Raw genomic sequence first — 27,905 nt, 5'->3', positions numbered from 1 at the left:
TAAACCAAGTTTCTCAGAGAATCAAAGTCAATCTTTTATTAGCTGTATTTGTCAGTTCATGTGAGGTTTCAATGCAACAACACATCTGTTTCTGAAGTGGGGACAAAGAGAAAAGCAACCTCTGAATGTACTGTTGCAGAAAATCAATACTTCTTGTGGGGGTGAGCAGTTGATGAATTTCAGTCATTATAAAACAAGAAACACAGAAAGGCTGATTTTGGAAAGGATCGTGCAGGCAGTGCGTGGTTTAGTGGTTAAAGGTGGATGCCAGAAATAGGCAAACAGCCCTTAGGCTGCCCATGGTTTCATGGAAACAGATATATTTTCAGGCGTTTATCTGATAACGTAATATTCTTCACTTTTCTGATAAATACTGAAACCATATAGAAAAACAAATGAGAAAAAAAATGTACTTCATTAAATACTGGTACTGAAATAGTTATTTTGATTAATGTAATAAAACAAAAAAACATTGTCAGCAGTTCTAAGTTTTATGAACTTAGAACCAGCATATGCCATTTATAACCTTTATGTATTTATTGCAACATTAGATCAGCTGGTGAGAAGAATAGGTCAAAGAAGATGTTAAAATTAAAGCTCAAATGCTACACCTCTGATCATCCAAAAAAGGCAGTCATAATCCTGTAACTACTATGAACTGAAATGGGTTGCAGAATGAGTGTGACACACTGTAAAGCACAGACAGCTGCTGCTACAGCATAGCTCTGCAGCCGCGCAAAGAGGGAGGAATCATATTATCATATCTTCTGGTGTATCTCTGATTTAAGAAATATCCTGATCAGCAGAACCTGAAGCAGCCATTAATAGGATTGCACTAATGCCATAAGTCTTACTTAAAGCTATGAATGTAATTGGATAGCTTATCCATTCCAGGAGTTGGGTTTCCCCTTGAATTTATTTATTGCAGAAATTAAGGCAGGAAAACTGCACACACCAAATGTGCAAAGTCCTTTTTTTGTTGTTTTGCATGAAGCAATGATACTTTCTGCTACAAAATGTATTCTCAATACCAATTATCAATCTGGCAAAACTCGATTTTGGCTTTGAAACAAGTTTTGCCTGTTGTAGTAGCATGTCAACAGTTAAGGTGCTTTGTTGAAGAGAGAAAAAGGTAGAATAAAAAAAGAAAATTTCTTCCACAGAGCAACAACATATTTTTGTGATTGGTTTAGGTTATGCTTAGATTATCCTTTAACATACTGATATTTATCAATCAAGTCTATACTCCTGGAAAGGATACTAGGACCTAATGTGAATTTCTACATTTGCCTTACAGTAGTGACCTGACACTACCAGGTATTATCCACCATATTGCTAAATATTACACTGAGTTGCATTTATTCTGTTGGCAAATAGTTCCTTGTAGTGCAAATACTAAAGAGACCAAAACTTTTCCATCACAAATCGGGATGTCATAATCCATAATTGATATAGGAAATTAGTCCGATGTCGGACATAAAACAAATATCAGAATATATTACTCTGCAACTAAAGCCTTCAAAGGAGTAAACTGATTGCAACACTCCTGTTCTTAATGTTAAAGTTATAGTGGATGATGTTCTTTTTCCGGGCGGATCATCTAAGTGGTCCTCCTTATTGTCAATCATTCTGGTGATATGTTTACGTAAGGCCGTCCTACGTGCTCATCTCCATTTTCACTTACAGGTGTTGTGCCGAGAAATACCTGCCTGCCAAGAATTACCTCCCCTCTCACACACTGATGAGAAAACAGATTGAAATAAAAACGTAAAGGGAACTTTTAAACATATTCTTAATGTTTTTACATTTCTTATACATGGATGCCCTAAAATTGAAAGTTTTGGTGGACAGATAAATTCGAACGAATACAATTTTTACTTGTATGGAGACATGTTTTAGTCAATGTGCTACAGTCAGTGTCCGATGAACATATTCTCTGCTCGAGGGGTAGTGTTTTCTGGTTTTGCTATCAACACTATTCTGTACAATTTCTGACAACACATTAAGAATATGTTTAAAAGTTCCTTTTTCATTCAAATGTAAATCCGTTTTCTCATCAATGTGCGAGACTTTAGAGCAATGCACGCTCCCGTGACAGCATTGGTATTTCTTGGCATTTATCTGTCCACCAAAACTCTTAATTTTAGGGCACCCATGCATTGGAAATATGAAACATTAAGAATATGTTTAAAAGTTCCCTTTTTGTTCATATTTCAATCTGTTTTCTCATCAGTGTGCGAGAGGGCAGGTAGTTCTCGGCATAACACCAGTGGTGAGTCTGACATAGTGGAAACATAGCAAATCTTCTTTTGGAAAGTAAGCTTGTATGATTGATGCAAACAACATTTTTTAAACAGAGCGTGCACGAGGATAAATGGGCTCATGCACGCTCTTGCACGTTTAATAGGCATTTCCTCAGGAGAGCGGGTAAATGGTTGTGCATGTGCATTTATTTTTAAGTGGAGAGGGTGGACCTTATCAAAAATTCGCTAGAATCCTCCAATATACCTTTAATGTTACTCAATGGTTGATAATAAATGGGTCATTTGCACTCATACCCATTGTCTTTGGCTATATCAAGCTTATATAATGTTCCACACTAGAAAATGAGTAATAAAAGTATGTTTGATCAATACTGATATTGTGTCGGGTTAATATTGTTATCAGTCATATTAACAGCTGCAATATCTGTATCATATCAGAAATGAAAATGTTGTATTGAAACACCCATAAACATAAAACAGGAAATTATAGTAAAAACAGACCCTCCACCTTAGAAACATTGAGGGAAGACCTGAATAAATTGAGTATAGTTTTTCAGTAAAATCTAAACAGCAGGACTAATAATACAGCTGACCTCATTAAACCAACTTCTCAAACACCCTTAAAGAGGAAGTTTCTATGGATGAACCCTCGGAGTGGTGGCAGATGTCTCACAAATAGATGGTGAAAGTTGGCAGCAAATACAAATGATCCACAGCTCTGGCCTAGAAATGTCAGCGAATCCAATTTAACCAGCGTTACAGCTGAGGGACAAGGGTAATATCACAGGCCCCAACAGAAAGTCACTGAGTCTAAATAACTCAACTCATTTTCACATTCCCCATTTTTTGCAGATGAAGTGCTACCAATATTAGACAATTCACAATGTGCATCCAGTGAATACATTGGCAAGAAATGACTACTTTAGAACAAGATTTTAGTCAACTGACCAGCTCATTAGTTTCACTCAGTTCACTGTTGCCAGGGGAAACCTGGAAAATGTTCCCAACCCAAAGAGTTCCAAGCACAAGTGGATTCTATTTTCTTTGCCACATTTATAATGCATACATTAGTTTATACCTCCAAACTTTGGCTTTTCCTGACTCAAATAAATGTACTCATCTCAGGGACTTCATTACAGCCTATCACGAGCATTGGAGGAGTAGACTAAATGAGATCCAGCTCTAAGGGGTCTTAAACCTTTGACCATTATGGTTAATGTATTCCTTTGCATTAGATGTATATCACACCAGAGAGGTAATTATACTAAACATTAAAGGTGAAGATTGATTGCAATTATGCAATTCATCCACTTTAAAGTAAAGCCCAGCAACAAATGGTACTAGAGGATAGGAACTATGAAAGAAATATCTCCAGCCATCCACATATTGTATGTTTCCTTTACAAATAATTGGAGTTAAAGCTCCCAACCTTTTAATAAAGTGAGTAAACTAACATTTGAAGTTGTTAGCTTACTTTTGTCTCTGAGGATGTATAATCAAACTAATTTTGCTTGTATGTTTAATTCTAATAACCTGTTTGTGGCATTTTCTTTTTTCTTTTAATTAGGTATCGACACATATCTTCATAATGGTCTGAACTTTCTAATTGAAATCAAATCCAAAGATGATTTAAAAAAAAATGATTTTGCAATACCATTATTTACAAAACAAAAGTTAAGGCTACAGTATGGCTTGGAGTGGAGAAAAACAAAAAAACAAAACAAAAGGAAGCATTAGCTGCGTCCATGTGATGTATGTAGCAACTAATCAAAGGCATCTGATTAAATGATCACCTCCAGGTGTGACTATGATGATAAAAGGAGGGGTTCTGGCTGTTTTCTGAGCACACAAGAGTGTGCCAACAATGCCATGAAGGAAAGGCTTATGTGTATATTGTACTAAAATAAAATTTTATTCTAAAACTTTGAAAGTTACGCTTTAAAGACATTTATCTCATTCAGTTTCAAATTTTAGAGTTTTTAATGTATTCAAGTCCTGGGAGACTAAGACTAAGAAATCAGAAGAAATCAGAATGTGACCAAGCAATTGGTCCCCTCGCCTAATTATTTTTGTTTTAATTTGTTCATGATAAGAATCTAAAAATATGGATGTTTTTTTATGGTGAAAAGATTACTAAATCAATTTAGTTTTTGTCCGAGTTCAAAAGCCATGCCCAGTTCCAATTACTGCCAACCCTTTTTTCAGCATTCACAAGAGAAAGGCGTTCAACACTTAATCACACGCTCCAGATGTCTTCATGTGGCTTTATTTACTTTGATGAGTTGGTAAAAGTAGTTTCAACATGTTGAAAGCAAGAAAGTCCATCTCAACACATTATTTGTGAAGTCACTTTATCAGGATTAGGATCCTACAAGAATATCCCATTCTTGGGAGGCAAAATTGAAGATACATTTTTTAGGTTTCTGATGGAAACAGCAAGGACAATTTTTTTTTTTTTTTTTTACATTTTTAGTTAATGTAGGCATTTATAAACTGTAATAATGATTGAAGCTCTCTCTTTTACTTGTACATTAAAATACATTCTCTTGGCTTTTTAAAACACTAGTGGAGATTAACCCATTTATATACAGTTGCACTTTAATGCTGACAGCTCTGCAGAATCGATCATGGCTCCTGGATCAGTATCTCTGATTGGGTGGTGCTTCACATCAAGCTGCAAAAGTTCAGATACTCTAAACTCTAAAGATACTTAACACACTTCAGGTCAAATGCGCAGGACAAAACCTGCAAAAAGCTTCAAAAGCGCAAGATGAACGTGATGCACTTTTAGAAATCTTGAAGCCCCTTTAGGGATTTTTGCAAGTCCTCAGCAAAAATGTCGCAACTGGCCTTTGTAAAAGACGCTAGATGGTGTCATCGCCTAATTTGCATAATTCATGTCATCCAGCTCCAGGAGGAGATTCTGAATCCCTGCAATTGTTTTTTTTCTTTGGCTGTCTGTAAAAGAAGTCTGGAGAGAGGTAAAGCTGGAAGGGAAAACATGTTGGGATTTTAAGAGTAATTACATATAAAGTTATAGCAAGTATTTTTATTTTTTTATGTGAGACAACTATGTCAGTTAAAAAAAAGATTTTCAAGACCTCACTTTGCCATCTAAGGTGAGATAAGCAGCTCCTTTGCACATGCGCATTTCATTAGCAGTCTGATATGGGAGCAATATTGTAGCAAAATTATTTGCCCATGTGAGTAGAGAGTTGTGTGTCTGTATCTCGATTTGTGTGTGTGCAGCTGGATATGAAAATGTGTAAATAAATCTGGAAATGTGTGAGGAGATTTGTGTGGCTTTACAACAATCTGCAAATGTGTAAAACTACTTGTGTGTGTATTCCAGTTTGCAAATGTGTATAAAAAAATCCACAAATCTGTATTCAGATCTAGATTTGCATACATGTACCAAGATCTGCAAATGTGCACTAAGATTTGCAAATGTGTAGATCAATCTTAAGCACACACAGAGACACTTATATTTAAGTGTTTTCGCTTCAATACCCAGAAATACAGACCACTCATTGGTTACAAGTCAAGCGTTTTCTCGGTTGGCTCTCTTTGCACGTGTAATTTTTGCTACACTTCTGCCGTGTGAGATCTGCAAATGCGTAGAGCGGATTTGTGTATATAATAGCTGGATTTATTTGAATAGTATAACCAGCTACATTATGGTATGCATGTGTAGCTCAGTTTTTTTGTGAAGGAAAAAGAGAGGCCTTTTCACTCAAGGTTAGCATACAATAAAAATCTTATACTCCATTTCTACCTGTGACTGACTTGATTTTAAAGACATACAGCACTTCTCTTTGATTAATACAGAATATGCTTGTTAATACTCATGTCAAGTTAAAGAAAAAAGAAACACGCATGCATTTTTAGAAGACAGTTATTTTATTAAACGCATCATAATAACCTTCTCCTAAACTGAAAAACTAGAAGATTGCAGTCATTTATTTAGCCACAAAGGGCTCCTTTATCATAAAACCGCTGAAATAGAGTCTTTCTCCCCTCCAAAAATACAAACTTCCCAATGAACAGATGGGTCAGAATCCATACACAGTCCTTGTTAAACTCACTTTCTATTATTAGAAACCAAACACCTACACAGCAGCACGCTACTTTGAGGTAGAACAAGCCAGAACATCTCTGTGGGTGACGCTCTGAAAACCTCCTGGTGGAATTGCAGGAAAAACCAAAACCTTTGAAAATTCCACCTCATCAATCGTATTCATGTTTGCACTTTTTTTTTTTTTTTTGCTTCAGAAAAGATCTCCAAGAATTCTGGCTGTAAAACAAATGAAACAAAAACACCTGCAACCATCTAAAGCCACCAATCAACCAGCAACTACCCAGCAGTCCCTTCACGCTGCCAGCGCGCCTCATCTTCACCAATTATCTTCGAGGCTGATGGTCCGCATGCTGCTTTGATCAAGCGATGACATACTGCAGAGACAGCAGAATACAGCCAAGAAGCAAAAATAATGAAGGGAAATTATGACCGATATTAATGTTTGATGATGTTAATCAGAAGAAAGAAAAATAAAAAATTGATCTCTCCCACTGTAGCGCCGCTGGAGTCCCCAAAGACTCCCTCAGCAGGAGGTTTGAGTCGCCCTAATGATGATGCACAACAAATGGACACTATATTCTCCAAAAAACACACAAAAAAAATAATGTTTATTTAGTATTCCTGTTGGATTTTTCAGTTTTTTTCCTTTTTGACCAATCAAAGGCACTTGATTACAACCAACTATAACCGAAAGAGCCAATTACATTGCTCTTGTTTGCAACTGGTGCTTTTATGTTAGTTTTCACATCTCCTTGATGTGACAAGCATGCTTGGAAAAGGCAGCCGCTGTCAATACTCATCCATCTTACATGCGAAAATGTCCTATTATTATTTCTTATTTGTATCCTTTCATGCTCCTTCGTCTCCGCTGGCGCAACAATCATTGAAGTTTGTCACAATGGCTTCATCGTTTTTGGAGGCAGTGCCCTTTCTGGGTGGATGGCTGATTGATGGATTGAGGGACGGAAAGATGGGCTTCTTTTGACTCAAAGCGTCGGACCAGCAGGGATGAGTGATGTCCAATAAGTCCAGCAAAACAACAACAAAAAAAAAGGTCGCAGAAGGAGACCTGAGGGATTTTTTTTCTCCCACGACAATACATCTATCAAGAAAGCCTTCCTCCACAAAAAAAGAGCAGATATTTTATGCTCACCTCTGTGCATTAAAGTCAAGAGCTGTTATGTCTCAGGCACTTAAAGATGTGACAGTTCCCTCCTGGGTAATAATTGCTTAGAGGGGCGGACAGACAAATTGCTGATGTAAACAGACAAACACTTCCCAACAGTAAACTCCTGCCGCTCGCTAATCCCCTTGGAAATCCTCAAGGGGGGGGCGGCAGGGCCCCAGTTTTGGACAGCATCATCTGCATCCATCGGATGTGTAACACTGAGCGCCGCATTGCCAAGAAAAGTAATACAGCAGAGCATTTTATATTTTTGGATGAGAATATTATAGCTCTAAACTTTACTTTGGAGTCATCTGCCTGCAGCGTAACAAGCTGCTGGGTTCATAAAACATGACAGGAGAGAAACTTGCAGGACTTGTCGGCCAAGTGTTGGATAAGCTCCGAGCCGGTGGATATATCTTGGGTGATTTCCTGACTGATAAGCTTGAACCAGTGAGCCCAGAGCTGTGTGTGTGTCACAATGTGTGTGTGTGCCTCGGTCAAACAGAGGCTCTGCTGTGTGGATTTTAGACACAAGATTGCTCTTTTATTTATTTATTACTTTTTTTTTTTTTACCTCCTATTCTTGTTTTTTTTTTTTTTGCACTGCAGCAGCATGGAGGATGGGATGCACATACTGTACCAAGAGGTTACTGCCTCCCCTTACTAGACTGGAATGATAATGAGAAAGCATGCAGGCGGAATATTCATAGGCTGTCACATTACAGCCATTCTTGAAGAGGAGAGGGGTTTGCAGCAAGACAGAGATATGTGAGAAAACTCCAGGTTGGAGTCGGAAATGTTTGCTTAGGGGCTTTGATTACTATTAGTTTTATTTTTGCCTGGAGGGGGGGAAAAAAAAACACAAAAGTTTTATTCATTCAAATAAAGATGTCCAGTGTTGAAGCAGAGGGTGCACCTGTTGCAGAAGGCTTGAGAAAAACTTGAGAAAAAATGCATAAAAATATTTGAAAATTTAAAATAGATATATATTAATTATTAAATTTGAATTAGAATATTTAGAAAAAACAAAGAAATAGAGTATAATTTCTAGATAAAAAAAACGTTTAATTGATTATAAAGTTAATTGATTTAAAAACAACAAAAATCTCTATAAAAATTTTAAAGAATAAGTTAAAGCAATAATATTTATTTTTTTAATGCATAAACCCTACAAGGATAATCATTAAAAAAAAAAAACTTACCTTAAGATTCTCTATATTCAGAGTAGCCGACTGCTCCATTTTCCGTCCTTATTACATATTTCCACAAAGTTGTAACAAACGAGGATTTCAGTCCCTGAAGATAAAAGCTCTTTTCATTGTTTTTCGCCGCTGTTTTATTCGCAGCTGCTTCTCATTAAAGGAGACAGGCTGCAGGTGAACAGTTCCAGGTGCTCACCTCCGATACTCACTTTCCATCGGTTCGCTTCTCTTCAAAAAGTCAGCCGCCAGTAAGCGTGACGTAATCGTGCGCGGCGCTTCCGGTACAGGATTTCAAAATAAACACGTAAAGTCAGCCACGCTATGTTTAGTTAATTTACTTTATTGATCTCACAGTGGGGAAATTTACTCGTTACATCAGCTTAATTAGTCAAAGAAAGGAAGAAAAAGGTGACAGCTTTATACAGGGTGTTTACATGGGTATTTGTATAGATGGAGATTTATATTTTTATATATATATTGTTATTGCACAGGGGATTAAATAGTAATTGCAAATTATAAATTGCACAAGTTATTGTATTGTTGCATTGTAGAATCTGGTTGCAGCAGGAATGAATGACCTGCAGGCTCCTTTTTGCAAACAGGGTGTAAAAGTGTTTCACTGAAGGAGCTGCTCAGCTCCTCTGTACTCTGTTGCAGGGGGCTGCAAGGTGTTGTGCATGATGGATGCTTGGACAGCACCCTCCTCTCATCCTCTCGCTCTGCTGAGTCCAGAGGGCAGCCTAGAACAGAACTGCCTTTCTCACTTGTTTGTTCAGTCTCTTTTTGTCCTGCTCTGTGCTACCAGGGCCCAGCAGACGACAGCGTAGAGGACAGAGGAGTAGCCATAACATTTTTTTGTATATAGATATTTATTCAGAACATATGTCCAAATAAATCTACATCCAATGTACAATGGTGTTTTTCTTATGTTTGAAGCCTAATAAAAACAAAAACAAAAAAAGAGACAACAAAAAACAAAAACAAACCCACCCACCCCACCTACTCTCTCCCTGTAGAAACACATGTACACTGTAGTAGTACTATATTAAGCATTAACCATGCTTTTGAAAGGTCAGAATTAAGAGAAATGAGCACAACAAAAACATTGGAATAATTGAAACACAGGGAAGATCAAGTAGCCAGAAAAGTTTAATAAGGGAGGCCAGGCAATAAACAATGTACACTGAGGGGGCCCGAAAGTAGATAGGCATAAAAAACCTTTTCCAACAGGAAAACTAACGAGCAAAACATCCATATTTTTCTAAATAAAGACAAACTATATTTTCCCACGGGCTTTACTAACAAATAGACGCATTTATTAAAACTCCTGTGCCTTCTAGATAAAAGGTATAGTGAATACAATTCTTTCAGGTTTAAGGTGAACATATTTTCCATTGTCATTACTTACCTACTTTTATCAGTAATTATTCTGCATAAAATTTATATTCACAAGTAATAATATCTACATAAATATTAATATTAATATTACATTAATAAGTTTTTATTAAAATAGTTATTTATCTATGATTTCACTCAAGACTCCTAGATGACTTGTAGAGAAACATCTTTTTCTCTTTACACCATGAAACACAAAATCTGTTTCTGCTTGAATTCTGTACTTATCATCTTTAATGTTAGTATATTGATGTGCATAATTAACCAGAGTGTTTTTGTTTTCAGGTAATTGTTAATATGTCAAAAATGTAAATGTTTTGAAATGTTTTTTGTATTAGAGGGATGGCCAATAATTGGCTAAGGGTGGCCTTGGCCACCCCTGGCCCCCTATCTAGCTCCGCCCCTGGTAGAGGAGAACTGGTGCCACAGAGTCATACAGTAGAAGGTTTTAAGCAGGGGCCAGCTCATTCCAAATGATCTCAGCCTCCTCAGGATTACTAAACACTTTAGACAACACACACTTGTTTATACTAAAAGAAGCATACTTGTAAATACATACTAAATAAAGTGATTTTCTTTTCTGTTAACCATGGATATAATTTTGCTAAAATAGTTATTAAATTTAGTAAAATCATGAAGTTCAGGGAAACCCTTCTTGATTTGATTTTTCATCAACTTTATACTCTGTTATTTATTTGTAGGAATAGTTGTACAGCAAACATGCATTCTGAATTGTAAAAAAAAAAAAAAAACTAGACACATTGAATTTAATTTATGCCACTCAATGTTTAAATGAATGTGCGGGCTAAATAATAGCCTACCAACATCTCCTTTCATATTAGATAGTTAAACGATGGACTTTAATATATATATATATATATATATATATATATATATATATATATATATATATATATATATATATATATATATATATATATATATATATATATATATATATATATATATATATATAAATGCCCTGTCGAAATGCCCTTGTTGTTTTTGTTTTTCTTACATTATTGCACAGTTCTGTGTTAATCTGTAAGATTTTGTAATGTGTGTTTTGCTTAATAAAAGCAAAGCAAAAGACATGTTTTCTAAGGATTAAACGTTTTTCACTGACCTTCATCATGGAAAATTTGTATTTTATTTTGAAGGTAATGACTTGGATAATATCCGGGATACGTCTGTGAAATATATTTGCTTCATCCTGAGGATTGTGGCGCCTCACAGTTAGCTCAAAAAAGGTTTTTTTTGTTTTTTTTATGAGGAAATTGGAATTAATTGTCAATTAACATAAAAAAAACATGACCAAAAGAATATATATTTATTTTTTGACTTATTAATAAGATATATTTCACATAATTGACAGCCTTACAATTTCCCATTCTTTGGGAAATATCGCGCCCTGCAGGAGAATCAGTCAGTTTGGTGGAATTGTTTGTTGAATGGTCCCTAAAATTTAAAGTTTTGGCTTGAACGTTTTTCAGAAGTGTATAATCTTAAAATGAAATTTACGGGAAAAAAACAAAGAAACAAAAAATCATATAGAATTTTAACACAGTCTTTCAGATTCGCCAAAAAGAGGATAATAGTTTTTATTCTTGCCAAACCATAATTAAGGTCATTAAAGCATGTATTTGCACATGACTTCCAGTGAATGCAAAGTCCTGCTGGAAAGCGAAATCAGCATCTAAAGCTCTGGTCTGTAGGAGAAATGATGAAGTGCTTTACAACCTGCAGATACCATAGCTCACTAATTTACACTGAATCTAAAAGGAAACTCACAGGACAAATTTTTAGAAACAAGGAAACAAAAAAAGGTCAATAGAATATACTAAGAGAGCCACAGAACCAAGGAGCTACTTGTGTCTCTGGACTGAATTAAGTCAAATTTCCACAAAATTTTGTTTCATTAAAACTGTATTCGATCTAATAATAATAATAAAAAAAAAAAAAAAAAAAAAAAAAAAAAAAAAAAACAATTTTTGGACTGAAAATGTTCACTTTACAATAAAAAAAAAAAAATACAATTTAAAAGGTTACATTTGGAATAAAAGTTAATAAATATCTGCTTAAAGTTTAAATTAAGCTATAAGGTCGATGAAAGATCATATGATAATGATAATATTAAAAAAATATTATCACTTTAATTGTAACTTAAATAAAACGGATCAATTCAGCTGTAAGAAATGTGAGTATTTATTTATAATTTGGTTTAAATTAACATTTAGCAGAGGGAAACTGTGATCCTATATCGAACTGAAGCTATCGCCTTAATTTTAAAATCACAATAAAAAATAAATTTAAAGGAAAAAATAAAATAAAATAGGCCAAAGAGAGCAATCGATTACTATTTCTGTTCCAGCGCATTTCATCTTCGAAATTTTATTTTAATATTATGTCTTTAGTAAAAGGGTCATAACAGGGAACAGAACCAGTTCAACGGGGGCACTGGTCCCTTTAGGGCCCTGTCTAGAACCGCCCATGTGTACTACCATTCTATTTTTATCATCATTGTTTAGTTTCCTGTTAACCTCTCAAATGAAATAATATCTAAATATCGGAACGATATAAAAAAAAAGTTTGTATTTTATTGCAGTAACCTTATCCAGACGGCAGAGGGGAGCATCATCCTGAATAACCACGATCATCCTGTGTTCGATTATTTTTTAAAGGATTAATAATCAAATGTCGAGCAATTAATCCTGCAGCGCAAAGATGACAGACCCGAAGCAAATGATGGCACCAAAGAGGTATTCTATCTGGATTATTTGATCTTCCAGTGCCTGCTTATTTAGATAAACCTATTTGAGGACAGATGTTGGCCTACTCTCTGGTATTTACATTATATTATAGAAAAAAAACCGGAATTAAAATGTAATTATTATTATTTTTTTTTATCAATTATATAACAACCTCTTAAACTGTTAGTTATTTCCTATGAATTGCAGGTTCATTTTTTCTTTTTCCTTGTATCTGCCTGTTTCAGTGCTAAAATTGCAGCTGGGGCTGTTGTGTGTGTTGAAAGTGAAGTCAGAGGAGATGTCACCATCGGTGAGCCTTTTCTTTTAATGCCTAGGATTTATATTTACTTCATCCATGCAGCAAATATATGCTTTGCTCCCTAAGGCGCTAGAACAGTCGTCCACCCAAAAGCTCGGATCATAGCTGAAGCAGGGCCTATAATTATTGGAGAAGGTAATCTGATAGAAGAACAGGCTCTTATTATCAATAGGTAGGTAGAAACATCTGCATCTTTTTCAAATCTTACTCAATGATCATTTTGGTTTTAACCTTCTGCTTGTGTCTGCAGTTATCCAGAGAATATAATGCCAGACTCAGAGGGAGTTGAGCCTAAAACAATGACCATTGGGACCAATAATGTGTTTGAAGTGGGGTGTGGTATCCTTTACAGTTCCTGCTCATTTGATCATGTATGCAGGGGTGGAGCTTGATGGGGGGCCAGGGGTGGCCATGGCCACACTTAACCAATCTTTGGCCACCACTAAATTTTTTTTCCCTGTAATACTCTCAGGTGGAATATTCAAAACATTTAAATTTTTCATATATTAACAATTACTTGACAACAAAAACTCTGTGGTTTAATATGCACATCAATATACTAACATTAAAGATGATTAGTGCAGAATTAATTATCTTTTCAGAACTAGATTTTGTGTTATATGGGGTATAGAGAAAACACAAGTCATCTAGGAGTGTTTAGTTAAATCATACCTAACTATTTCAATAAAAACATATGAAATAATCTATTTATTAATTGATTGACTTTGATCTCACAGAGGAGATATTTACTTTATGTAGATATTAGGACTTGTAAATAATCAATTTATAGAGAGTAATTATTATTAAAAGTAGGTGTTCGCCCCAGAGCTCATATCTGAAAGAATTTTATCAACTATACCTTTTATCCAGGAAGTATGGATGAATGGATTAAATATATGCGTCTATTTGTTAGTAAAGAGGTTAGGAAAGTATAGTTTGTCTTTATTTAGAAAATATGGATGTTTTGCTTGTTAATTTTCCTGACCCTGAGGCTCTGGTGTCTATTCGCTTTTGGCTACTCCTCAGTGTACATTGGTTATTGCCTGGCCACGCCTCTGCATGTATGAATTCATCACGCTTCTTTTAGGGAGGCAATGGATTCTGCAGTAATAGAAACAGCCTCTTCTGATGACGCTATTATATCTGCTGTCCACCAGGGGTCTCTATAGAGCTGCTCTGTTTAGGGATCATGGTTCAAATCCTTTATTCTATCTCAGTATCCCAAGCTTTGAAAATCGGAGATAACAACGTGATTGAGTCAAAGGGTGAGTATTTTATTTATACTTTTTTTTTGTTGATAAAAAAAAAAAAAAGAAACAAATTTTGACCTGGCACAGCTTCTATAAACAAACCATAGATAACTCTCGTATGAGGTTTAATATCCCTTGAAATTTCAGCTTGTTTATTGTCAAACTGCAACCACCAATGACGATGCGATTTAAGTGACAGCCCAACACAAATAAGTACAACCTTAATTTTTATTTATTTATTTTTTTTATATAAAGATAAATCTGGAAGGCATTTATATTGAACATTAAACAAATGCAGCATATAAAACCACCGTATACCAGATCTTCATATAAACCTGAACATTCCAGAATCCCTAATTTTCATGGCACAATAAGCCCAATGTGTTGTTTGGTGAAAGGCTTTCTTGCCCTGCAAGATTAACATTTGATTTATTCCTTCTATAAAAAAGAATAAACAAAACTCACTTATATTAATGGGATGTATAAATGGACAGAAATACAGTGTAGGTTTAGCTTATATGTTAGATTAAATGTACAAAATCTAATTCTTTGTTTTGATAATTTCCCCACCTCTCTACTTCAATGTAAATTTACAAAGAGATTTTTCAACACTTACTTCAGACTTCGGATGCTTTTTCACCTGTTTTCTGTCCAGTGCTTCTACATGACAGCATATTTTGCTGTCAAGAACAAAAGGTGTGTCCAGCACAGTGATTGGTTGGTAGAAAATCAGAAAAAAAACTGATCATGGATTCCAGAAGATTCAGTTATCAACTGTATGCTGAAGGTTTTGATTAACGGCTCTTTGGAAATCACCTGGATGATGATGAAATAGAGATTTGAAAACAAAAAAGCTATACGATCTTTAAACTAATCTATAGATCCTTCAGATAAAAGACTGCAATGGAGAAGATTTCAAGAAAACCTTAAGATTTTTTAACTCTTACACATTTTATTAAGCCATTGCAACACACTTTACATCTGATTTGATATTATCAAACTGATATTAAATGAAAACTTGTCATTTTCTTCATTCCTATTTTATAAAGTTTATTTTTTGTCCTATTTTAACAATTTCACTTCAGCTGATGTTGGGAGAAATGTGATCCTGACTAACGGCTGCATCATCGGTGCATGCTGCCAGGTGAACACATGTGATGTGGTCCCGGATAACATGGTTGTTTACGGCTCCAACTGCATCAGACGCGTGCAGAGCGAAAAGCCGCAGGTCGGAACCTCAGCAGCTCAGGCAGACTAAACTATTGTCCTCTTGTGTTTATGACCTGAAATAAATCTTTATTTCATTTCACAGCCACAAACCCTGCAGCTTGACTTCCTCATGAAGATCCTTCCTAACTACCACCACCTGAAGAAGACTGTGAAAGCAAGCGGCACGCCTTTAAGAAACTAACCAGAGAACGCTGGCGAATAATTCCTCTCTTTAAGAGAAACTAGATATGCAAACACAAAGAGTCTAAAATGTCCCAATTTATGGTATTTTTCCCACCACAGCACCCCTCTGCTATTTTCTTAGGTTTATCTTCTGTTTCTGTGTGTAACAATGTTGCACCTGAAGTTTAAAAAGTTAATGTGCAAAAAAAGACATGAATAAAACTATATATCACAATAAATATTCAATCTAAGATCACAGATTTTATATTGTCTCTTTTATCACCACAAGATGGCACTGTTGAGCAAAAGTTTCTGTACATTTTAGGAGCTTTCATCTACTGCTTCAAATCAAACCTAATATGTGGTTATTTTTAATGCTACTAAATATAGAATTAGTATGGGGGTAATTTTAAACCAAAAGAAGATTAATATCTGAAGTTCTGATCTAAATATAGTTTCTGCAGTTGGCATGAATGGCAGCTGAATCTTTTATCACCAGCAATTACAGTGTAACACTGATGCACCCCTTTTCCTGGATTCGATGGCAATTTGTTCCCCTTCAAATTGGCTCTGCGAATGCAGCTGGGAATTCTTACTTTATTTTTTTATTTAATTGACACGGGTGTGGTTGCGCCTTGCATTTCTGTATTATTCTCCCTGGGGTGGTGCACCCATCTGCGCCCCACACTTGCAGATTTGGATGAGGATGGGTGCTTGAGAGGAAGCAGCGTATCACTGTCTGCAACACCTGGTAGAAAAGGTTCAGATGTTACTGTTTCCAGGAGGTGCAAAAGAAGTTCAGGGGCTCCAGAAAAAAATAAAAAACAAAAGAAGAGTTTTTAAGGGGCTTCATGTTGTGCTCAGTGAACAGAGCCCTCCACAGTACAGCAGTCCTCCCTGTTGGAGGCCCACAGCTGGTGTCACTCTCTGCCAATACTCATTTGGACATGTCATGGTGGAGTCCCACAAGGAGTCCACACCAACCAGGGGCTAATTATTTTCTGCAGGGGGAGTGCAGCCGGGGCCACATCTAGGCTCCTCATTGTTTTAATTTGGAAAGGAGAGCAGCTTTCCTGTGACAAGAAAGACGGATGCTGCACACAGTTGCACGGATGTGCAGAGTGATAAAGCCCTCATGGGGCGCTTGTGTGGCCTTTTAATCTGTACCCGCAAAATGGCTGTGATGATGATACCAACCCAAGGCAGGAATCTAAAAGGAAGTTCAGATGTTGCTCTAAATTTGGTCCTTGCTATTTATGCTGTGGCTCTCTTACTGTACTGTGTTCAAACTTAATTAGCCAGTTACTCTGATACATCTCAGGGCGTGTTCGCTTTTCTTTCCATGACCTTATCCCCCGCTCACATTTTAGTCATACTATTATCCAGCAGTCATTGATCAACTCAATAATGTGCTGTTCAAAATCTGACATACTGTACAGTGTTTCATAAAAGCACTCAAACCTCTTTTTTTTTATAGTTGCACCATACTTCTACAAGCTTTTATGTATTTTATGTAGTTTAAATGAAAGAGCATCACAAAGTCATGCATAATGGTGAAAAAGGATGGAAGAAAAGAGATTTGAAGAATGAAATATTCATTTTCATTAATGACCTAAAGTTTTATACAGACTAGGACCATCTTTTGCAACTACTGCTGACTTTCTATCAGGGTATTTCATGACTAGAGACTAAAACTTGAACCTTTTTCATCCATACAGCCATACCCACATGTCAATACAGTGTTGCGACGGAGAGTTTTCTTTTCTCTGGACCGGAGGTCTTCAACAGGGGTCCGCGACCCTTAGATTATTCACGGAGGTACTGAATGGGGTTCGCAAAAGTTTTGGTTGATTAGACTTTTTTTCTTTTTTTTATATTCCCCCCTACAACATTTTCCACTAACTGAAATGTCTTTAAATGCACATTAACATGAATTCAACGCACAACAGATAAATGGAGGCAGAAGATGTCTTTTAGTCATCAATGCACACATTCAGCGACACACAGCTTTCAAGCTGGGCACCGTTTCATTCACAACACCTGTCCCATCAACCAAAAATCAGAAATACTTTAAAAATCCCAGGGAGAAATTACTTTCCTTACATTACTCCATCTGTAATACAGTGACTATAGGACCAGTTTGATATAACAAAATTTCATATGATATATATATTTAGGGGGTCCCCGCTCCATCTTGCCATCAGTTTGGGCATCCTTGGCCTGGAAAATGTTGAAGATCCCTGGTATAGACCACGACAGGACAACTTTTCCCATTCTTTCTAAAATCGAATAAGCACAGATAGGTTAAACTGAACTTTTTTTTTTTTATTTACACCATTTATGTTGGTTAATAATATACAATCCAAGTAAATTACACTGAAGTTTTTTATTTTATTATCGCAAAATATGAAAAACTGCTTCTGGCAGTGATTAGTTAATATTTTCTTTTAATTGTTATTAAAATTATTAACCATAAATAAAGATCTCCTTTATTTTTGTTGCACCATGATGGTATTTTGAGCATCTCACTCACCTATACAGCTCATCCTGTTCACAGGCCACCAGTTGCTTTGGGAGGATAAAGGCTTTCTGACAGCTGACCTTTACATCCAGGTCCACTCCACCTTTTAAAACTGAAATGTGACCTATAGGCCACAGTGATTTCCATTGCAGTCCCACTGAAATAATTAATCACCTGACAACAGGAACCCAGAAACCACTGGAAGTTATGCCATTTTAGTCGGATCGGCTCTACAGAAAATGGTTTACCTGAACCTATATGATCACTTCGCTGCTTAAAGCTCTACATTTACTCAGCAGGGGGTAAATTCTCATTTTATCCTGCAGTTCTACTTTGGGCTTTAACTTTACAAATCTTCTGCTTGATCAGTTTGATCCAAGCATAGCTACTCACAGTCATGTTAATTCAAAGGTTGTGAAAATATGTGCAAAATGTACGAAATAATTCACCTAAAGTTCTACTACACTTTGTGATTGGTGCTAATTAGGTCATTTTAGCTTATTATGGTAATTTCACACTGATAATGAAGGTACATGTCAAATTTTCACCTAATTATCAAGTGAATGGAGGAGTTAAGAAGGGGATATACCTCTGAATTAGTCACTGAATTATTGATAACACATTTTTCATATTTGAAATGATACATACTAAAGAAAACCATAATTTCCCAACTATATTAATAAAAAGTAAATTTGGAAATAAGTAATTTATAGGGGATATGTGATTATTAACAATATATAATCAAGAATCTACGATTAAGCAACAGGACTGATCTTTATATTTTTTGTTTGCTAAAAGTTTCAACATGAGGCAACAATTTTTTCAGCATATATGTTTTTTATGGGTATATTAAAGTGATATCTGCATGGCACAAAATTATTTTAATATTATAGAAAAATAGTAAATAACAGTGACACAGAAATAAAGTTATACCAAATGATAAGTAATAGTTTCATTAAAATAAAGACACAAAATCCATTTTTTTTTATTTAATTAAGCTTGAACAGACATTAAGCTATTTTCCCTTAGTTGCATTTTAAAAAATTGCAACTAAGAAAGAGCTTTTTTTTTTTTTTTTTACTTCCAGTGATTCAGTAACTGAGACTAAATATTTGCAGTCTTTTAACTTCTACCATAAAAGCCATTAAAGATTTGACTGGAAATTGATCTTGATTTCGTCAACAACAGTGAATCAAAAGTTACAGCAGTAACGGAGGAAAATAAAACGATAAAATATCACGAGGAAGATTTAGTATGCAGAAAGTAAAACCCATAAAACTTGTCTAATTATATTCCTACACAAAACCTTGGAAAACAAACACGCTCTTTTAAATGCAAATTTATTTAGTGAGCATTAAAGGTGCTCAAAGAGGAAAAAAGACTCCAGGGAGCTGGTTTTACTTTAACCTTTTATGGGTTTCACCCTGCAACACTGCAGAACATATAACCATACATATCCTCTATTTGACCCGTGCTTAGCCGTTTTAAGACCACTCACAGGCAGTCAAAAAGAAGGTTATATTGCTTTGCCTAGGAATGTGTCAACGTTTGGGAATTTAAGCCTCAGAGACATGCCTAGCAATGCCTTTAGCCACCACTTAACCCTGACTGTTCATTGGACCATAAAAGCGTAATGTACAATCTAATGTTAGCTCAACCGTCGCCTCTTGTTTGAGTTTCAGAACAACGAAACCACTGTGGTGCTACGTGAGTAAATGGATATGCACTGTGGTTCTATATGAAGGTGGACCTTAAAAACTGTTAAATTCAAGCTGGCTTAATCATTTCTAAAAAAAAATTATATTATTATAATTTTTTCATGATGAAGTATACACTTTAAACCTTGATTTATTGTTTGATCCTACTTAAGCTTTAAAGTTGAATTCATAATTCTGTCAAGGATTCAAAGTTTCTGCTTGGTGATTTATTCCCAAGGTGGGATTTCCTGGAAGAAATCTTAAACTAATTCTGGCAGGAGTGAAAATGTGCATGGCCTTATGAAAGCTGTTCTCTGATAGGAACTGTATAACAGAAAAATATATCAGTGACTTTAAGTCTTCTAGTTTTGCTGCAGTGCATTTTTTTCAAACCCGCATTTTAAGCTACACCAGTTGCTTGGCCTGAGGATTTGAAATCGCTTTGATCCACCCTGAGATATTGTAATTTATTACAAGCAGTAAAAAATTAGCACAAATGTACAGATCCCCCAAAGAATGAATATAAATAACTTCACCGGGAGCTTGGAAACATATATCTTAGTCAGGTACAACCTTGCTCATGAAATTTGGCTCTCTTCATCTTCTTCTATTGCCATCTTCAGAGGTCAAGATGTGAATAGGAGTGCAGCACTGACTCTTGACAGGTTGCCCTGCATACACTCCCACCTATGGACAGTTTTACTGAACCAATTAACCTAACATGCATTTGTTTGAACTGTGCTGAAAATGCAGTGTCAACACCAAGAAACATAAAACCTACTCCAATCATTAAAAGAGGACCTGGCGAAGATTCAGACCCCTAATGATCTCACTAAATGTCATAAGTCTTAACAGCTACCCCATCGTACAAACATTTCATTCTAGTATAGATCAGATTAGAAGGAAAAGGAAAGTAAAAACAATGGAAAAACAATCTACATGTTTTTTATGGTACGTTTACTGAATATATTGGATAGTTCGAAATACCCAGGCTCAGCCCTTGCCTGGTAAGCATTAGCCTTGTTGAAAAGTTGATTTATGGAGAAAAGTGTAACCAGTTTGCTGCGAGGACCCAAACCTGGTCATCAAAATCCACCAGTATTTAGCGGTATTTCACCTTTCAGAATTAGCTGGCTTTTTTTCTTGGTTAAAAAAGAAGCCAGTTAGTAAAGCTAGTTTCTACTCATTACATGTTGCAGTGATCAGGGCTGTGCCTGGGTTCAAATCCCTGCGGGGGGACTAGAAAAATAATATAAGCTGCCAGTGTGGGTCCTTAGGCAAGACCCTTTGCGCTACTGCCTATCGGCGGATGGATAGCTCAAGTGGTAGGCCCAGGTTCGAGAAGAGATGTAGTCTTAGGTAAGACCCTTCACGCTAATGCCTACCCCACACAACGATGAGAGACAATATAATAAATGACATGCCGTTTCAGACGTCGCCCGGCCACACAAGGTCTGCGTCAGGTGATGGGGAACTAGAGCACCTTGAAGTCAAATGGACTGCTAGAACAACATGAAGAAAATCGACGAGATGTGAGAACAGTTACCACCTAAATAACCCTGACCAGAGAGGCTATATGCAAAGGATAAAGGAAAAATCGAGACTTCGATACCCACAGTCTACAATCACAGCTAAACAACTAGTAACTCAATAGGCATCAGTGGTACCCGTGGTCATTGGGGCACTCGGGGCAGTGGCCCCGAAACTGGAGGAGTGGTTACAGCAGATCCCTGGAAATACATCAGACATCCTGGTCCAGAAGAGTTTTTATATATCTATATATATACGAAGAATATAAATACCATGCTGATAAAAATCCAGTCCACGTTTTCAACACAACTTTAGTGCTAACACTAACCTAGCATTTGGCAAATTATTCCGTTTAAGGATAGTTGGAAAAAAAGAGATTTTGGAAGTATACATAGCCTAATTAATATAGTCTATTAACCTAAAGCAATATGCATGGTATGGTTGTTACATGCCAGGTACGCCGGTCATTGACCTTGACCAAGGCACCTTACAGTAGAACTGCAGGACAGGACTGGACTGACATGGCTATCACTGCCCCTACATAGGTAGGGACAAATGCAGGGGACTAATTTCTCACAGGGATCAGCTTTACAATCATGTTAGGCCTCTTCTTTGATTTTATTTATTTTGCTTAGGCTACTCGTAAGCCCACAAACCAGCAAATGTTGAAAGGGCAATATTATTGCCATTACTGTTAAGATATAGTAGAAATTTTACACATTCAGTAATAAATGTCACAGGGGATAGTATGGGGGGATGGTCATTTAAGAAGGGGGATGATTTTAAGGATTTTTTTTAAGAAGGGCGATGGCATCCCCCTTCATCCCCCCTCAACTCGAGTACTGTTTAAGGTTTGATTCTTTATACTTTTAGATTAAAAAAATATATAAAAAAGGGATGAGCAATGTGAAAATTTTTAAGCCTTGGCATTGTAGACAAGAGGCAATTTCTTTCTTTGTATTGGTTTCAGACTGTGATACAGCCTAAAATGTGGAGTCCCTAGTGCAGAGGTGTCAAACTGGTTCCAGAAAGGGCTGTGTGGCTGCAGGTTTTCTTTCCAACCAAGCAATAGCACACCAGACTCCAGTCATCTCATCAAGTGAGTCCAATCTGAACATGATGACTTGATGAGATGACTGGAGTCTGGTGTGCTATTGCTTGGTTGGAAAGAAAACCTGCAGCCACATGGCCCTTTCTGGAACCAGTTTGACATCCCTGCCCTAGTGTCTTTGTGACTTTTTACATCCTTTTAAAAGTTTTATCTTTTTAGAAGGTACATCGTTGCTTTCCAAAAAACTCTAAAATTTAGCACAGTGAGCCATTAGCAGCTTCACGTGGGAGGCTGGGTTCTGCTTTCTTAAGACATTTTCCTCCCTTTTTTTTTTTCTTTTGTTCCTGTCATAATATAACTGCACACAGGACAGCTTTTATTTTCCCTTTATTCCATCTACACTGCAGATTTGCCTGTCTAAAAAGCTTACAGGGATTGTCAGAAACCCTTTTCTTCCAAGATCTGGACACTATGGACGATGTGAACATGAATGTTAAAGAAAGGCTGATTTATAGATTTTTTTTGTTAGTTTTGTTGCTGAGGTTAAAATGAGGTGAAGTGAAGACATTACAGGGGCCTTGGAAAGCGAGCCCTGAGTTGACGGTGCAGTCTTGTTCAATTTAAAAAGAATTATTGTGGAAGAAGACATTTCTTTTCATCTACGGCTATATGTAAAATAAACTGGGTCTAAGGCAGACGTAGATTTTTTTAACTATTGCTTATAATTACTCAATTATTGTTATTAGTAATTTTTTTTTTTTTAGATTTAATTGGAGATTTTGCTGTGAAAAGGCCCCCTGAAATACAGCCAACTGAGACAAGGAATAAAACCTCCCAAGGCTAATTAGAGCAGGTCAATCTGACCACAAACTGCTCATTAGTGATCTTAGAGGAAGATCAAAGGGCACTAAAGCAAGAAGAGAGGAATGTTGAATATCAGTAAATCACAGAAATGGAATGGCCTGGGTTAAAAAAAACAAGAAGAAACACTTACCACACATTTCTTCTAAAGGTTAAAGATTGCTTCTTTCCCGAATACTGAGCTGCTGTCATGTTCTCAGCCAGAGCTGCCTGCTTTTACAGTTGCCTTCTGAACGGACCCTCCATGATCCTTTGCTTCATGATCATAAATGCTCATGTTATTTCTTGTACAGAACAGCAATGAGCCATTTGGACATGTAAAGAAAAATGAGACCAGATATTTGAGTCATCTGACTGCCAACTGAGTGAACTTCAAGAACCACAGGGATCCAACCTCAGGGATCCGGCACAGGTCAATACATTTGCAATGTGTCATGATAGATTCTTGTTTCTGTGCTTACATCATGCTGGTCTTTTAACTGCGAGTCAGTGATTCATATCACAGTATTGGAGAATGTGATGCTATGTCTTAATCTTTCATCTTTTTTTATTCTTGTTGAATCATTTATTCAAAGTTGGGTAAAAAAAATAAAATAAAAGTAGATGAGTGATGAGTAGTAGTCAGAGACACTACTATACAATACATGTAAAACAAAAATAGCATTTTGGTGAGCAGAGCCTGACAGAAGAACTTTTTTTTTATTATATATATTTCCCACAGAAACATGTAGTTTGAACCACAGTTGGTTTCTTAATTTAAACTTAAATCGCATAATACCTCAAGAGACAAACAAAACTAATTACAAAGAAACTTCTTGGATTCATATAAGAGATAAAATCATTGCTGCTTTCCATTTGTTTTGATAGTGGTTAAGAGTTCCAGACCAGAATAAAATATAAAAAATATCAGGATTAAAAATCAACCTCCTAAGTCAGGATCCTAAATCCTAAATTTCCACTACAATGTGGCTGCAGCAAAAGTAATACTGTACATTAGCATTGCTTTTCCATTGAACAATGAATGAGCAGTTAGATAACCTGCATGTCATTACATTGGTTGTGCATAAAGTACCAACCAGTCTGCATTAGATAAAGTGTTTCACATTCCTATTATGCTTTTTCTTGATAATAGGAAACTGGTCAATAAGAAATATGAGTTATAAAAGCAGTTTGTAAAATACATTTTCTTTTTTTTTACTTCTGTAAAACGATTATATGACTAAATATGACTAAATTCTGAATGCTGAGGAATGTGGAATTCTGCATTGCTAGAAACATAGATTGAAACCTTTATATATTTTAAGAAAACATTTCTACACTACTCCCTTCTACTATTTAATTACCTCTCGGACGTTAGCATTTAAAATCTAATTACTTTTAAATTTCGTTAGTGTAAAAAATGACCTTATCCAGAAAAAAAAAAATACATGTATGAACAACTTCTTTGTGTAAGGACTCAGAACAGAGACCCAGTATTCAGGCCAGACAGACAGTGGGATAACTTCAAAACACGTTTATTAAAACACTGATGATCAGTGGATCTGCGGCAGTAGAGGCTATGGTGTCTGTGGCAGGTAACACTGAAGGGAGAAAACACAGGTTAGTAACCACCAAAGCCTGACAGGAGGAAGATCTTAACGCAAGAGTTACTAGCCTGGTTATATAGTTCACTCCATGCTTAGAGAACAAGGTTGGTTCCAACCGGTCGGCTGCCAACAAGACGTGGCGAATGCCACTCAGAGAGTCCTAGACATTGAAGGCCCGAAGACTGAAGGAGGCAGGATAATCCAGAGGCCGAAGTCAAAAGTTAGATCCAGGTTCAGTCCACAATAGAATCCAACAGAATCCAAAGACAGTTAGGCAAACAGATCAGAACAGGTACAGGCAAGGTGAAAGGTCAGAAAATAGAAATGAGTCAGGATCAGGCAATCCGAACACTAGCAACGCTGGAAAACTCTTTAAACCAAAGGCTCAAGAATAATCTGGCGCTGATGGCTGGGATCAAACAGTTTAAATAGGAGCAGGAACAGGTGGATATGGTGAGCAGTGATGAGAAAACCGGGCAGAATTGGACAGGTGAAAGAAATAGGCAGTCAAGCCGGTCATCAGCTCCAAGATCATGACAGTTTGTGGTTATTTAAGATTTTTTTGTTTATAAACTTGTGAAAATTTTGCCCACAGCCATTAGGAAAAAAAAAATGCAAATCCTATTGCAAACTATTTTTCTGAAAAGGTTGATAAATGCATATTTAACATGCATTTCACCAATAGTTGCTGACATTAAGGGATAATAACAAATAATAAAAAAGCTCTGATGGTTTGGGAATTATTTTCTGCAGTAGGATGTGGACCTGGCCAGCTCCTCAATATAAAATCCACCCATGTAGAATAAAAAGTAAAACATTTTCGCTACCTTAAAATACATCTTTTACAATGTCACCTTGGGAGATTGCTAGAATATCTTCACCGCAGTAGTAACTCATTGTCGCTGTTGGACAGAAAATTATTTTCATCTCCAACAACAACATTCGTTTTAGAAAAATGAAAAAGAAATCTCTTCTAAATGTAAATTTATACTGTGGGATCAATATCCCATGCTGTTTTTGGTTGCTGTAGCCTGTAGTGTTTTTAAATAAGCAATAAGAATAAAGTTTGTTCTAAGGACAAAAGCCAATGCAGCATGGATGGCATCTGACCTCTTCTTCAACATGTATGCTCTATGCCCTATATGGGTTAGGCTAAACTGCAAACATAACTTCTTTTTATCAGCAATGGCTCCATAGGTTTGGCCTGCACAGAGCTATCTGAGAAAACTTCATAGATTGTCTTATGACCTGTTTTTCCTTGGTATTCTAAATACTTTGTGTTCAGTAATAATAATAATAATAATGATTGAACATCACTGATCTCACAATGGAGAAATTTACTTCTGCATCTTAACCCATCCTTTTTGGGAAGCTGTGGGCTGCCACTGAGTGGTGCCCCAGCAGCTGGGGGTTAAGGGTCTTGCTCAGGGACCAGGAGTGCAGGCTATGGGGATCGAACCTTTAACCTTCTCAGAGCACAAGTGCACTGTTCTAACCACCAGGTAAACACTCTCCTCAATGTAATGTTCCCTAAGGGGTGTGAAGGAAGCCATCTATGTTAAGAGAGAAAAACCAACTTTAAACAGAGGTGGTGGACTCAGATTCCAGCTTCCAAAAACATACAATTCAATCATATACATGATCCCTTCAAGATATCACCAAACCCCCCACCCCATCACAGATGAACGAGGGACCTACCCGCTCCAGCCGGTGAACAATACCTCCTTAACGACCGACCCTTAACAATCATAGACAGGTTCAGATATTACAGGCTAACGTTGGAACTAAACGACCCATTCATCGGTTACCATTGCATGTTTCCAAGCGATACAAGGCCTTGTCCATATAAGACTCAAACTCACTGCGGATCCAGACATTTGAATTGAGAAAGCTTCCTGGAGAGGTGGCGAAACGTCTTCAAATCTTAAAAACCAAGTCCAGTGGATATTTTTTGAATTTTTTGAATTTTTACGGAATTCCCTAAGAAACTTTGAGGTCTTAAAATAACTGTTGTATTTATACTAGGATGAAATCGCCCACAGATAAACTAATTACAAAAATGATAAGAGCAACAGTATAATTTTTTTATTTTATTGAAGTGTATATGAATGAATGAATGAATGAATGAATGAATGAATGAATGAATGAATTAATTAATTAATTAATTAATTAATTAATTAATTAATTAATTATTTAATTAATGGATGAAATGAATTGATAAAATTAATTTCAGACAATTAGCAAATGCTAAAAATAATAATAAACAAATCAATTTCAGAAAATATTTGAAACAAACAACCATGTACCACAAAAAAAGTGGTTGATTACAGGTTGAACATTGAAATAAATTACATTTTCAGTTCCAAATAACTTCAATTCATTCAAACATAGACAGAAGCTAATAAACAAAATGTGCCACTTAATAAACTCACATTGATTATTGATTCATTTGTGATGTTATTGATAATATTAATATATTAATTAATTGTTTGAAAGGAATCTGAATTCAAATGCTTTCCACACTTTTCAGATTTTTTGTAATCAAACAGAATAATGTTTTTCCTCCACTTCTTTGTTTTGGTTTATCACATAAACTGTTAAATGTTTAAAATTGTTGTTGTGACATGACAAAGGGTCAAAATGCGCAAACCAACAAAACCCTGAGAGAGCCTACAGAACCACAGCACTCACTTTAGAAGGTTTCCAGAAGATTTGATTTCATGAAAATTCAGTAGCATGAAATTAGGCTTGGTTATAAACTTCTGACAGCACTGAATATTTGAGAAAAAAAAAATTCATGCATGCATTTCCTTTGTTTCCCTATCATGTCTAAAATAAGAA

The 27,905-nt window shown here is 36.1% G+C and overlaps 2 protein-coding genes across 2 annotated transcripts in view; one reads left to right on the top strand and one right to left on the bottom strand.

Annotated features, from left to right (window-relative positions):
• LOC119794365 (zeta-sarcoglycan-like) overlaps window positions 1-8,948 on the bottom strand; it is a 75,072-nt gene extending 66,124 nt beyond the window's left edge. The window contains exon 1 of the mRNA XM_038301889.1: window positions 8,713-8,948. Within this exon, the coding sequence (XP_038157817.1) occupies window positions 8,713-8,751 (39 nt within the window). The 5' untranslated portion in view covers window positions 8,752-8,948. The remainder of the gene's footprint in view (window positions 1-8,712) is intronic.
• Window positions 8,949-12,737: 3,789 nt separating this feature from the next.
• Window positions 12,738-16,069, top strand: LOC119794375 (dynactin subunit 6-like). The gene is made up of 7 exons (XM_038301900.1): window positions 12,738-12,866; window positions 13,103-13,167; window positions 13,243-13,348; window positions 13,427-13,515; window positions 14,394-14,441; window positions 15,512-15,654; window positions 15,739-16,069. The coding sequence occupies exons 1-7, from the start codon at window positions 12,832-12,834 to the stop codon at window positions 15,835-15,837; spliced, it is 585 nt and encodes a 194-aa protein (XP_038157828.1). The 5' UTR covers window positions 12,738-12,831; the 3' UTR covers window positions 15,838-16,069.
• Window positions 16,070-27,905: the final 11,836 nt, after the last annotated feature.

This window comes from Cyprinodon tularosa, unplaced genomic scaffold, assembly GCF_016077235.1.
Source record: "Cyprinodon tularosa strain WSP-4 unplaced genomic scaffold, ASM1607723v1 ctg477, whole genome shotgun sequence".
Taxonomy (NCBI): domain Eukaryota; kingdom Metazoa; phylum Chordata; class Actinopteri; order Cyprinodontiformes; family Cyprinodontidae; genus Cyprinodon; species Cyprinodon tularosa.
This window is presented reverse-complemented; position numbering and strand designations above follow the sequence as displayed.

Excerpts from the sequence above, each read along its gene's own strand:
- LOC119794375 (XM_038301900.1), top strand. The coding sequence starts at position 12,832 with ATGACAGACCCGAAGCAAATGATGGCACCAAAGAG. Across the intron at positions 13,349-13,426 it reads CAGGCTCTTATTATCAATAG|TTATCCAGAGAATATAATGC; the intron begins GTAGGTAGAAAC and ends TTGTGTCTGCAG. Across the intron at positions 13,516-14,393 it reads TGTGTTTGAAGTGGGGTGTG|TATCCCAAGCTTTGAAAATC; the intron begins GTATCCTTTACA and ends ATTCTATCTCAG.